This window comes from Saccoglossus kowalevskii, chromosome 7, assembly GCF_978046115.1.
Source record: "Saccoglossus kowalevskii chromosome 7, keSacKowa6.1, whole genome shotgun sequence".
Taxonomy (NCBI): domain Eukaryota; kingdom Metazoa; phylum Hemichordata; class Enteropneusta; family Harrimaniidae; genus Saccoglossus; species Saccoglossus kowalevskii.
Genome location: NC_140647.1, coordinates 30,900,310 through 30,914,565, shown reverse-complemented (window position 1 = coordinate 30,914,565; position 14,256 = coordinate 30,900,310). Strand labels below are relative to the sequence as shown.

Sequence of the window (14,256 nt, the reverse complement as noted above, 5' to 3'; positions counted from 1 at the left end):
TCAAGAAATATTGAAGAATATACCAGTAAGAAAAAATCACGGAAAAATGTGGGTGAGAAATTCAGAGGTTGAAAAAGTCAAGTACAATATCAAAATAAAAATTGACAAATACTTTCAAAGTATTGCACACATCCCTTTCCTTACCAGGTTAACTTGCAGTGTAGCTCTCTATATTTCTCAAGGTAGAAGCCAACTCATAAACGCAAATACCGGGCTACCCAGAATTTAATCATTTTCCAATAAATAGTACTTAAGGACATAAGAATATTTACTTTAAAAAGGTTGAGGGTCATTAGCCTAAATTTTAACGAAATAATGACTGTATTTTGTGTAGATAGTGGCCATTTATTCAGCATTACAACACATTTACCATAGCTTCCTATGGCAGAGATATGGCATACCTTAAATTGTAAGCTGGTGATACAGACTGAAAAAATCATATAACGTACTGTGAATGATGGAGTACTTTTTGTGTTTCTGAATTATTAAAAAAAAAAAGTGTTGAAAAATGCAATTTTTTTTCTTTAACATACTCTATGGAATTGCTCAAAACTAGTAATTTTGAGAGATACGAGGACAATTTTTGCAAAAACACACTAAATAATTCAGAGAGTCATGTCAGGTAATTTATTTGAGTTGTGGGGATGACAGTGAAATAAGACAAGTAGGACATATCTAATTATGTGATTTTTATTTCACCTCAAAAATAAAATCTTGACAGTTGTAAAACTTCATGGCGAGAATACAATAAATCAAATGAAAGCAGTCAAATTAATACAAACTTGATATCCCAAATTCAATTTTGCAACAGTCGTGCAACATCGGGTGTTCAATACAAATGCACCCCTTTTCTTTTTTGCTGAGCATAATATATTTTTTTCTGTCTGCACTTTATAAAAATGTCATCTGTGTTTACTTTTCCCATGATGCAACATGCTGAACATAAACACTTGAGGTACTAAGAACTGAAACACTGATAAATTGTTACATGTGTTAATCAGTCTAAATTCATTTCAACATGAAAATAAACAGTAACATTTTTCTGTGTGTATTTTTTTATTCTCAGATATTGTACAAATCAATTAATTTAACTGAAATGAATAAGACACTTACCCCGACAAATACAAAGCTTCAAATTGACTAATGTCATATCTGCTTTTCTGAAGCTTCTTGAAATTAAGAAAAACTTATTTGTGTTTCAGGATATACACTAATGACAATAAATTCCTAATTGTACTACTGTAAAACCTTCTAAATTAGGAAAAAGTAAATCCTTTTTCATTTAGATAATAAACTAAATAATTGAACGGAGAAAAAAATGTTAATGCCAACAGCCATATTATTCTGAAAATACAACATCAATATGATGTGAACCAATTCACCTGTAATCAAAATCAGATACACAGTCTGGAATAATTTACACAGCGTATAAACAAAATAAACAAATGCAAACTATAGAGGGCAGTATATACATTTTTTGCAAGAAACTTTCATAATAGTTAAACAATAAGTAATTGCTTTAAAGACAATTATAATTTGTACAATATTGTTATTGTAAGTAATATATATTTATGTTACAATATATATTTACCAACAAATTTTCTTTAGGTATCTAATTTTCAACTCTGTGTAAAGGAGTACAGTATCCATAAAGAAACAATAGAGGAAGCATTTACTGTTAGACAATTTAAACATAATTTTGTTGATCAAATCCTGCTTTCTCCGAGAACTGTCACCATCAATATCACATGTATATTTTCACCAGATTTCTGAGCTGCTTATTTATTTGTAGGAATTTGCACGATGTTTGGGAAGAAACTCAAAACCACTGGGAACAGGACCAAGTAACATCTCACTGAAAAAAAGAAAATATTGAATATTAAAAAGATAAAAATATGAAAAGTATATTAATATGTGATACCTACAAAGTGTAAAAAAAATGAACGCCCCCCCTCTTTACATCTGCCTAGATTTTTGTCCAAACTGAGGCAGGATCAAACTGAATATTTGGTTGAATAATTCAAGCAGTCCGACCCAGTTATGAGTTGCCAACCCATGCACACTACTGACTAGAAAGAAACATTCTATTGTTGAACTTAGTGATTGAAACTGAATATGCTGTATTAGTTTTAACTACAAACACTGACTTGAACATATTATCGATGGTTTATCATTTACTGTTTATTTGTATACCATCTGAGCTTTTTTTATCTGTTTATTTGGGTAATCCTTTTTTATAATTAGAATTATAAAATTGAGTTACCAATTAAGGAATTGTTCATTTGAGTAGTTTCGGAGTACGACATTGTCACCATTCCTCAAATTAATGCCAAATTGTTATTTAAGAACCAGCTTTCCAATTTGACTTTTGTTTTTGATTTTTTGATTGGACTGGGCCAAGAATAAGTGACTTTGCAATATACCAAGTACTTTAATATAAATTATTTTCGTTTGCAATTAATTTTCCCTACTTTCGTTGAAGGAATGATTCGATGAAAATAAAATCCAGCGAATATATCTTTTTTCCTATATTTTACATTCAATTCATCAAAACACCCAAAAAAGTCCTTTCAGCAAAAATTAATTCTAGCTAAAATACAGTTTTTTACAGTAACACTTGAACTCATGAATGACCTATTGCCATTAATTTTCTCAGTGAGAAATAAATGTGATTGTAGAAAGCATGAAACAAATTTATACACATACAAATACATAGTTACCATAGTTACCTGATTTTGACCCAATCACCACAATTTGGGCTGGCCATTAATGTCTCAAGATCATCCCTGCCGAAATAACATGGCGGGCGCTGATTAATTTTCTGGGGGATGCTCTCTAATATACCAACGGGAATGTAGCGATATAAAAATGACAACCATTCCAGGAGAAATCTGCGAGTTCTGTCAACTCCCTGTGAAATAAAAATTTAAACAATTATATCTTAAAAATTAATAATACATATTGTTGAGTACAACTACAATTTTATTTAATTTCACACCGGTTGATCAATAACATGAAAATGTTGAAACTGAAAAATAAAATTTCAAATTTTTTTTAAAAACAAAAATAGTTCTTCTTAAGAGATTTCTACATCTAACTAAATTTATTTTCTTTCCAACAATGCGATTATTGTCAATAGAAGTCTTGCAATATTGAGATTTAGATGTACACACCTGTTGATCTGATCCCCAGTGTTCAAGTCCATAATTTGTGAAGTCTCTAAGAATATCAAATCTCTCAGAAGAGGAGATGTCCCAATGTCTGTTGAGGAAGTAAAAAAAAAAAACTATGAAAACTAGTACAGATGTTGGTATAGTTTTTGTAATTCCTTTGCAAATTTTCCAATAGACTAAATTCTATCAGAACCAAAATTTAATTTTTAATAAAAAACAGGTAATATTCTTGAGTAGAAGATTACATGCTGCATGTGTATGATAATTGATTGGTTTCAGCTTAAAATCATCAGTAAGGGTTTAATTGGCTAAACTCAGGGGTTTCATTAAGAGCCGGCCGCCAGCCATATGGCCTGCTATAAGCCCAAATTGGCTGCCTACTTTCTGGTCTCCCCTTGACCGCCTACGGCGGTCGCACTGCTGAGAGCCTTTTTATTTTTTGCCTGTTGTTACAGGATGATGGCCTGTTATTAAATGTATTTGTGAAACCCCTGTAAACTTATGTTTGTTTTCTGTGTGTGTCTGTAACCAAGGTTTTCGCACTTATTTTTTAATGCCATCATTTTTTTGCACCAACAATTTTTGTTGTTGTAAAAGCTATTACAAGTTTAGATTGTCATGCAAGGGTGTTAAATCTGATGAGATATCTTCTTTGTACCTTTGTTCTTTGATTTCAGTGAAGACCCATGGTTTAATTAAAGCACCCCTAGCAATCATGACACCTGACACGCCAGTATGTTGTCTTTGTCTGTTAGCATCTTCATAAGAAAGGATATCGCCATTACCTAACAAATACACAATTAAACATTAGATTTGCATCTCATGTTTCGCAATTCACTTCAACATACTGCATTATACAATAATATGCAAAAAAAATCAGATACATTTTTTTGATAATTTAGCATTGCTATTTTTAGGTTTTGTTAAAATATTTATTTGTTAATACATTACAGCATTGAAATGTGTCAATATCCAAAAGAGGATACGATTTCAATAAAGACATTACATTGAATAGCAATCATAGCTCGAGTCTCTGTCAGTGATCTGTTTTTAATCACCTATGTGGCTTTTCAACACATAACTATGTCATTATTTCTTTGATTTTACATCATAAATACAGCTAATACATTACTGTTTCCCTAAAACTAGAAGGCATGTGCAGAAATGTAGCCGAGTCATGACATCACAATCACGGGATAGCAACAAGTGCATTCTGGGTAAATTACGTCATCGGGGAGAACCCTGAGGTTTTCTGCGCACATGTTTCAATTATCCATGTCAGCTCAGCACAATGAGAAAGTATCAAAAAAAGAATTAAAAAAAACAATTTTGCAAAATCAGATCTTTTCTTAGAGTTTACTAGAACTAACTTGACTCAATATTCTAATACTCACCATATAGCGGCATTGGCTTAGCTATCTCTGCACATTTGGAGATATAATCCCAGTCTGCTATTTTAGTGTAACGTTGTTCACGTGAACGACCATGGAGCTAAAAACAATGCAAGTATACAAGTTACAAGTGAGGAAGATGCATGGACATGCAACTGATAAGTGCACAGCAGGATAATCATTTCCAGTTTCCATTCCATTTCCAAAATTTTGTGCTTTCAATAAAGGGCTGTTGCACTCTATTTGTACTCACCGTTACCATGGAAACTCCCCAATCTCGTAGTCTGGGTAAGACTTTATGTGCTGTAAAGTTGTTGTCTTGGATACCAGCTCTCATTTTGACAGTGATCGGTATATCCATCACCTGTGTAGTTTTGAAAAAGAAGAGAAAACGAGTAATTGCATTTCATAGTCCCAGGAGTTATATATCAAGTTTGCTCCAAAATGCATTCACTAAAACAAAATGGCCACCAGTTGGCCATTTTTTTTAGTACAATCTGACAATCAAAGTGTTGTGCATTATCGTGCTATAAAGTCTGATGTACCTACCAAACTTGAACAAAATCTGTCCATGAACGACTGAGATCCAGATACTAAATTGAAAAAAATGCAATGAATTTTTAACATTACAACTGCAATTTGATCACATATATGATGTATATTTAAGGTTTGAACAAAATGACTTGCATCAAGATCCCATAATGTCTGATGTTTGAACAAAATCCATTTATATGTATAAACAAAAAAATATAAAATGGCTGCCAATTTGACATCTTGAATCTTATCATGATACAATTACATGTGCTTATGTGCGACATGGTGTCAAACATGTATATTATCGGTATGTTTGAAAATAATTCGTCAAAGCATGTTAGATAAGGCCCTGGGAACAGCATACATTAAAAGAAAAGTAGCTTCCAGCATGGACCCTCTAACAGAGTTAGAGGGTCTATGCTTCCAGTCAGCCATTTTTAATCCAATCTGAGAAACAAAATGACATGAATCAAGGCCACATAATGTCCAATGTTTGTACCAAGTTTGAACAAAGTCAGAGATCCAGTTCCAATTCTGATGAATATTTAGCACAAAAATAACCGCCATTTGGTCATCTTGAAAAGGTTTATGAAATGAATGGACATGCATATGGCACTTAAGTCATTGGGTGTATTTGTAAAGTTTGAATGTGATCAGACCAGCCATGTCTGAGATGGAGACACTCACACATATATGGACACATGCACACACACATAAGTCCCCATTTTCAGACTTTCAGACATAACTTCATTCTTTCATATTGATTTCAAAACCCTGGCCATTAAAGCAGATTTGGTTAAGCCAATGGTGAAAGGTCACTGTGTATAAAACCAAATTTAACATGGCTGCCAATACAGATTAAATTCTCAAAATACATACAAGACCAAGTGTAAATTAATCATAATTTTAGAATAAATATAACCATTGTGTATTGATCATTTTTTATCAAACTGCAGTCAATGCTGCTAAGTTTAATTTCCGGAATACAGTTAAATATGCAAACATTCTTGTTGTGAAGGCAAAATCATCACCCTGGAGATGAATGGTTCCCTGCTTGAACTTTGACCTTCACAAGTGTGATGCACCATGGGAATACCACAATAACCACTCTCGCTTCACTCGCTATAAAACCAGGGATATCTATTTTAAGCATGCAAATTTGTATGCAAATTCTAAAATAAAAATATAATACATACTGATGACATTCCTGTTATTATGTGTTCAAATCTGCTGAGTCTACCCATGAGGGCGCAACCACCACCCTGTGAAAAAGGAGGGGAAATCATAAAAAGCTTGTCTACCAGCAAAAACATGCATGGATGGCAGGACACCTGGAATTATTCAACAAATTAACCTTATCACATGCATAGGATTGTATGTAGACTCAATTTCCAGTCTGTCCCCTGCAGTGTTTTCGCTATGACTGGGAACATAGTATATGTAAAACCATTGGGAAAGTATGCTAGTATTCATGCAGGGAGGGCAGGTAGCAAAATTGTTGAACATCATGGAAGCGCTTTACTAGCATTTATGCGCCGTGTCAACAGCATATATTTAAATGAAGCTAGTCGGACTAAACGTATACATTTGTCATAACAGGTAGTTACAATCTCGATGAATTATAAATGGCAAGAGCGTTATGTTTTAGTAAGAGATAATTTACCTTCTTAAACACCAGATCTATTGGACATCCCACATTGACATCAATAAAATCAATATCCATCTTGTCATTAAGAATCTCAGCACATTTAGTCATTGTATCCGGGAAAGAACCACATAGCTAAAGAAAGGAATATTATTATAGGTATTAACCTTTTCACCACCAGACTTTTTCACCCAATTTTTTTTGCACTTTGTTCTTATACTATTCCATATTTTTGGCAATGAACCCAAATTTTGCAGCCAAGAGTAAATTTTGCTATTTTTCCCCCAATCTTCTGAAGGAAAGTGCAGACTATAAACGGGACTATTTTGTGAATTTGCGGTGAAAAGCGGGAACTGGTGGTGAAAAAACACATATAAGTAAACATTACATGATAAAAACAAATAAACATTATTGGTACATCAGTGCCTTCATTATCAATCTCTGCAATCCCCACCCCATACCACCATCATTGCGTCTTCCAACCGACATAAATTTCTCTTACCTGAACACCAAATAAATCCTCAGTATGGTGTCTTTTGACCAAAGCCCACTCAGACAGCTGACCTTGCAATAGATTGGTGCACATAGCCATTTCACCACATGTGATATCGGCTCCATATCGTTTACATATACGTCTGAATGGTAGGTTTCCAACCTGATTATCATTATCAGAAAATAATAAAAGTGGTAATGAGTAGATAATGAAAAATATGACAAGCACATCATAGCTTAGGTAAAGTTGAATCTCTTTGAAGTTTCAAAAGCGCATTGAGTATATTTAGTGGCAACAGAATCACAAGTTTCCTATAACTAAGAGGAAATGAAAGGGTTGTATCTCGTAATTATTGACCATACATGCATTTTGTTGATATGAACATGTCCATAACACTGAAATGTCAGATATTACCGGACCCTAAATAATTCATCACAGGGTGATAAAATGTTAAATATTGTTTTAAGATAATAACTTACTGTCGTCAACGGAGCTAAGTAAAGTTTATTGGAAAAGTCAATTTTCTTTTTCTCGCATATTCTCATCTTTACATCTTTATCTGGAATTGATTCTGAGAGACTTGGAGATGAGTTAACATGCATGTTATCCGTCTTGTTCTTTAAATCAACTTTGGGTTGTGATTCAACAGTAGTCTCTAAACTGCCAACAGGTCCTGCATCAGTTACACCCATAATGCCCTCTTCATTTTGTCCTGCGGCTGTAGTGGTTCCGTCAGACTTAACTTCATTGCTTTTATTCAAAGTTAGGTTTTCAACACTCAGACGCTTTTCTATACTATCTTTCAAAATAGAATGATTTTTTCCTTTCATATTCATCAGAGTATCTATAACCTTGCCAGCTTTTTCATACTTGTATTTTTTCTTCCACAGTAACCTTTGCAAATCTTTAGAAAGGACATTTTTGCTTGGAACATAGTCCTTAAATTTGTCATTGTCAATTAAATTTGTGTAGTCCTCACCGAGATGACTGGTACCAAAACGACACATAAGACTATAAAAACATTTTCCATAAGTCTCAAATGCATAACATTTGTCCCCAATATCAGGTGGTTTTGTAGTCATGAATTCTTTAACATTGTGCTCAAAGCGACATTTTTCACCGAAAGTGCAAACTTTTTCTGTAAGTATGCTAGGGCAGAGTCTGTCTGAGCAGTCTATTTTCTTGTCTCGAGGACGGTGTTTGTTTTGACCACGCGATTTTTCATGCTTTACTTTTTTCAAAGGCGGCTCATCAGTTTCATTATCCTTATTCGTCTTTTCCGTTTTCTCAGCATCTTTCTTCGTTCCTTCTGATTTTTCACGAGATAGTTTGATTTTTTCCCAATCAATGAATCTATAATCAAACCAAATAAACAGGTGATGGAAGTTTGTGTGCAGAATAAGCTCTTAAATCGTGAATTTAAATTCTGACTAAAAATGATTTATTAAACCCTTCAAGAGGGGTATATTTCATGTTACGTCACAAACCATCCAGTACGAGATGTTATAACATAATGAGTAATTTCAAGCTTTGTCTCCACAAAGGCTTTTATTTCTGAGCAACACCGTGAAATGAAATGAAATAGAAACAAGCAGCCTGAGATAGCTCAGCTGTTGGCAATGCACATTTCAATTGAAAATATCACAAAATGAACAAATCTGAGATCGGTTCACATGAGGTACTTATATGTAATATCAAAGCCATCAAACTAGCAGTTTTCAACAAGAAGTCAAAAATGGCACTTTTTACCAAAAATATTCACCAAAATTAGAGAATTTAAGATATCATCATGAAGTGAACAAATCTGAGAAAGGTCCACCTGAGGTATATGTATACTATCAAAGAAATTGGAATTGTGGTTTTCAACAAGAACTCGAAAATATCACTTTTTACCAAAAAATAACAAAAATATTCATCAAATTAGAGAATTGAATATATCTTCATGAAATGAACAAATTTGAGAGAGGTCCATCTGAGGTATCTATATGCATAATATCAAAGCGAATGGACTTGTGGTTTTCAACAAGAACTCGAAAATATCACTTTTTACCAAAAATTACAAAAATATTCACCAAAATTACAGAATTTAAGATATCATCATAACATGAACAAATCTGAGAGAGGTCTACCCAAAGTACATATACACCAAGTATCAAAGCATTGTAGTTCTCAGGAAAAACGTCGAAAAAAGTAAAATGTTGACACAGATGGACGACGACAGACAACGGTGAACAATCACTCAGGTTATAGAATATTATACATGTTAATTTTGTTATAATATGAATACATCACAGATGTGTTGGTAACTTTTGACAATCACATGTTAAATTCATTATTAGTCTCAATAATGATACTACTTTTAGTATCAATGTGGGTTCTGATAGCAAAATGGATATATAATAACAGCAACTTTGGCTACAATTTGAGCAACAAAGTGAAGTTCTAGCAATTCTATCCCTTTCCAAGACTGTTTCAAATGACGACATCCATATTCCTAAGTTCCTCAAATCTTGATGTTGATTACAGCATGGGAATAAACGTTGTGATTGGTGGAGCCATCCCAGCCATATACCTATTTTTATGTGTTGGCAATGTGCAATTATGGGAACAGCTCACATTAAGACAAAATTATTTTTTCAAATTAAATCAGATTTTGAGTGAAGTAACTATGGAAGTAAGCAATTAAACTACTTAAAATAAGTGAATATTGTCAGTTTGCTCAATGATTCATATTTGGTGCAATATGATGTTGGAACTGTAAATGTGAAAGAAAAGACAACACATGAATATTAATCAATCAGAGCCCTAGTAGGTTTTCCTTCCTGAATTTGTAACCACTGTATGTCGCCTAGTTTTTTGGTATTCTTTCTTCAATCAGTTGTTGGATAGTGATAAGTTTTTTCCCCCAGCCCGCACAAATTTTCGGAAATGTCCTGTGATGGCGCTATAACGTCCACGATGTTTCACATTGGCACTGACAGATGAAAACTTACTTGTCTTTTATTTTTGCCAATCCATCATTCTCGGTGGCTGCTACATTTTGCTGTCGCTGTTCCGTCAATTGTACTACGCTTGCACTACAACAACCGTCTGTGTTTGCTGTTGGTGGAGCTGCTGCTGCTGGACTTCTTTCGACTTCAAGTTCTTTCTCCATTTCGTCTTGGTGCAAACCACCCAGGCCACAACAAGCATCAAAACGAACACGAAGTTACAATATAAAATATATTCCTCCGTTGAAATATCTTTGAAAAACTCTGGAACTGCCATTCAAGTAGTAAACAACACTGTCATTAGCAGCGTAAAACAACCTCAGCCACGTACCAATAGCACGCACCAGTTGCAACTCACCATTAATCTGCAGTAAAATGTCGCAAACACGAATTGTGTAAGTGGTGGTGTCGTAAACTTGCAACACTTCTAAATTTACGTCATCGTTTTTTTGTAGAATTCATGCAATACTCGCTACATGTATAAAATATTCATATTACAATCACGCTCTAACAGTTATGTAAACATAGTACCGTAAACAAGTGAGTTCCGTTTTGCGCAGGTCATTCGCCCCTGTGCAGCTGATAGTCACCTGACACAACCACCCACAACTCACCGACATTTCATGTTCATTTCAATTTCTTCCCAGTTCTTCGATAATCTGCTTTGCCGTTTTGCGTATTCAGTGACCGTTTGGTAAGTAATATTTTTCTAACGCATCATCATTGTTCTAAAAAGTCAACTGAATTGGGCACAGATCTAGAAGCAGTACCTACACACGAATTGGTGACGTCATAAAATACATGACCTTCAATCGGGGTCGTTTCCTCGGTATATACGAATTGGTATATACAAATTACAATAAAGATACTTAAGACATTACACATAAGGTAAAACAAATCACGTGACAATATAATGATAATAACGGTAATAAATCCTAGCTTAACAGTTGAACAGAACGCTCATATAGTCAGTCGGGTGACGCCGAGGGTCACGAACTGTGTTGCAAAATGGCCGTGTGGTTGAAACTGGGTCATGGCATGACGGGTGAGGAAGACATCATTAAACACTCAAAATCACAATAAAACGGGGAAGTGGTTGCATATTACGGCGTAGCTAACATGGAAAATAAAAAAACGCCCAATACAAACGACATGGGTTCGAATCACTCTAGATACACACTCACCAGAACCGAAGCAATCAGAAACCAGCAATCGTTTTGGCTTTTCCGTTCAACTCATCGGAACACTGGACACCACTTAACGACCAACGTCGTGGCGTGGTACACAAGCGTGCCATCAAAATAAAACAAAATTAGCTTGAAAAGACAGTGGGTTCGAGTCCCGCTCAGAGCTACCGTAAAAACGTAAATCAAATAAACTGAAATCTCTCAAACCGTAAACAAGTAAACAAAGAACGTCGCAAAAAAATAATAAACCTCACAAAACTCCACCATACAAAACTGAATGAATAAATAATAAAATAACTAACGTCTTAAACTGGACGACGCGCAATTTGTTCAACAGTTTCCAGATTGTGACAAGAGATAAACAAGACCCAAGTCAAGGTAAGTTTTGTTAAAGTGTCGATGGCGTTCCCTATATTACGAAAACAATTCAGGCAACAGACGAATATCTTCTGTGGTGTTGTGGAATTTATACCGTGTCTGCGGAATTGTTGATTGAGGGTTCGAAGCCAGCAGTTAACATTTTGTTAGAAAGTTTCACAATTAAATCAAATATCCAATGATACCAGTATATTTATTTCATTATTTTAACAACTTGCAATGGTGGAAGTTGGTCAAACACGAGTTCTTACACCTAAATAAGTATCAAATATTTGTTGACACATTTATTCTCTCAACCTTGTAGAGGTGGAAATTAATTAAACAACAGGTATTTACTCACAAATATAATGGTCAATATTTGTCCATACATTCATTCTGTCAATTTAAGAACTTGTAATTGTTGGAATTAATCAAATGAGAGTTGTCTACACCAAAATAAGTTTCAAATACTTGTCCATACATTTATTCTCTCAATTTAACAACTTGTAATGGTGTAAAATAATTAAACGAGAGTTGTCTACACCAAAATAAGTCTAAAATATTTGTCCGCACATTTATTCTCTCCATTTAACAACTTGTAATGGTGTAAAATAATTAAACAAGAGCTGTCTACACCAAAATAAGTCTAAAATATTTGTCCGCACATTTATTCTCTTAATTTAACAACTTGTAATGGTGTAAAATAATTAAACGAGAGCTGTCTACACCAAAATAAGTCTAAAATATTTGTCCATACATTTATTCTCTCACATTAACAACTTGTAATGGTGTAAAATAATTAAACGAGAGTTGTCTACACCAAAATAAGTCTAAAATATTTGTCCGCACATTTATTCTCTCAATTTAACAACTTGTAATGGTGTAAAATAATTAAACGAGAGCTGTCTACACCAAAATAAGTCTAAATTATTTGTCCGCACATTTATTCTTTCAATTTAACAACCTGTAATTGTGGGAATTAATCAAACGCGAGTTGTTTACACCAAACTAAGTATTAAATATTTGCTGAGACATTTATTCTCTCAATTTAACAACTTGTAATGGTGTAAAATAATTAAACGAGAGTTGTCTACACCAAAATTAATCTCAAATATTTGTCCACACATTTATTGTCACAATTTAACCACTTGTTAATAGTGGAAATTACTTAAATGCGACTTGTTTAATCAGTTGACATCAATGCAACTTACTGTAAATGGGGTAATTATTCACTGGGTTTTAATTTAGCTTATTTCGCTGACTGGAAAATGCGTTAAATTAAAACACAGTGAATGTGTACAATTTAGCATAGAACACATTATCTAAATGACGAAACCGTGAATTTAAAACCCACTTAATATGCCTGAAATGGTAAATCAGTGAAAATTAAACCCAATGAAAATTAGTCATTTTACAGTACCCGCAGACAGTGCACAACAGAGTTGCATTATTGAGCAATTATAAACAGGAACGTGTCTTGGCATTAGGGTTAGGGTCGGGTCAGGTATGGGCAACGGAATTATTAACAGGAACGTGTCTTGACATTAGAGTTAGGGTCGGGTCAGGTATGGGCAACGCAAATGCCAAACACCCAATTGGCAAGATGTACACTAACGGGTTATGGCATGCATATAGTTTACACAAATAAAAACACAAAATTGGCAATTTTTTGGACAATTGTAACTCAATAATAGAAATATGTTGTATTTCTATATATATACACACTATATAGTCTTATCAAATGCAAACACATCCAGTTAATCCATTGTGGTCTTGTGGGTCAGTTCTTTACATAGTGATCAGGAGGACCTGGGTTCAATTCCCTTGCCTGCCCATCTTTTTCTCGCAAACACCATTTGGCAATAAAGCTAAATATGACAACAAATTATTTAATTTGCATGACCACCCACATAGCTCAGTTGATTTGTACTATGTCAGCAATGTGAGCGATCGCTGGTTCGAATCCAGTATGTTTAGTTAGATTTTTGAATGCTAGTGAAGACAGTGCTATTATGAATAGGACTTAAATCCTAACTCCTGTGTGAAGACACTCGTGGTACAGTGGACAAGACAGTGCGCTGGGAACTCAAAGATCGCAAGTTCGAATCACGGATTGGACACTCCTACAAAAGACATGAAAGACTTTAAAAACATAAACAGCGGATTCAAAAACTCAAGTCAGGAAAACAGAACACAAGAATACTACCCCACATGGAAGCCAGTCGAAATCGTCGAAGAACGAACACAGTCGAAGAACGAACACAGTTGACAGCTGTAGGTCACGTGCAACAACAGACACGACGAGCATGGCTGCTCTCCAAATGGGTCCCTTCTTTTGTATTGACCCCCTAAGGATTGCTAATCCCCCTTTCTAACTCTTCCCCCAAAAATAATATATCGCCCCTTTTAAAATGTATTGAGCCACAAATTAATGAATATTCATGAGCACAGAAACTGCAACGTCATGAATAAATTAGCATAATTTT

General features: G+C 34.3%; 2 protein-coding genes across 3 annotated transcripts in view; one reads left to right on the top strand and one right to left on the bottom strand.

Annotated features, from left to right (window-relative positions):
- Positions 1 to 674: 674 nt before the first annotated feature.
- Positions 675 to 11,528, bottom strand: LOC100377501 (tRNA-dihydrouridine(47) synthase [NAD(P)(+)]-like). 2 transcript variants are annotated; one of them, XM_085501450.1, is made up of 12 exons: positions 11,411 to 11,528; positions 10,230 to 10,591; positions 7,716 to 8,589; positions 7,246 to 7,398; positions 6,762 to 6,878; positions 6,295 to 6,360; positions 4,818 to 4,928; positions 4,568 to 4,664; positions 3,832 to 3,958; positions 3,174 to 3,261; positions 2,730 to 2,911; positions 675 to 1,855 (listed from the first exon to the last, which is right to left on the bottom strand). In XM_085501450.1, the coding sequence occupies exons 2-12, from the start codon at positions 10,388 to 10,390 to the stop codon at positions 1,783 to 1,785; spliced, it is 2,049 nt and encodes a 682-aa protein (XP_085357576.1). In that variant the 5' UTR covers positions 10,391 to 10,591; positions 11,411 to 11,528; the 3' UTR covers positions 675 to 1,782. The 2 variants fall into 2 exon arrangements, with proteins under 2 accessions (XP_085357576.1, XP_006824619.1); XM_006824556.3 differs by lacking the exon at positions 11,411 to 11,528 and adding an exon at positions 10,841 to 10,952.
- The window catches only part of LOC100377805 (putative serine carboxypeptidase CPVL), a 19,582-nt gene continuing 16,106 nt past the window's right edge, over positions 10,781 to 14,256 (top strand). The window contains exon 1 of the mRNA XM_006824552.3: positions 10,781 to 10,920. The gene's annotated coding sequence lies outside the window, so the exon portion shown is untranslated. The remainder of the gene's footprint in view (positions 10,921 to 14,256) is intronic.

Coding starts and splice junctions, on each gene's coding strand:
- LOC100377501 (XM_085501450.1), bottom strand. CDS start 10,390: ATGGAGAAAGAACTTGAAGTCGAAAGAAGTCCAGCAGCAGCAGCTCCA. Junction 8,590..10,229: donor TTGGCAAAAATAAAAGACAA/GTAAGTTTTCAT, acceptor GTTTGATTATAG/ATTCATTGATTGGGAAAAAA. Junction 4,929..6,294: donor TAATAACAGGAATGTCATCA/GTATGTATTATA, acceptor AAAACTACACAG/GTGATGGATATACCGATCAC.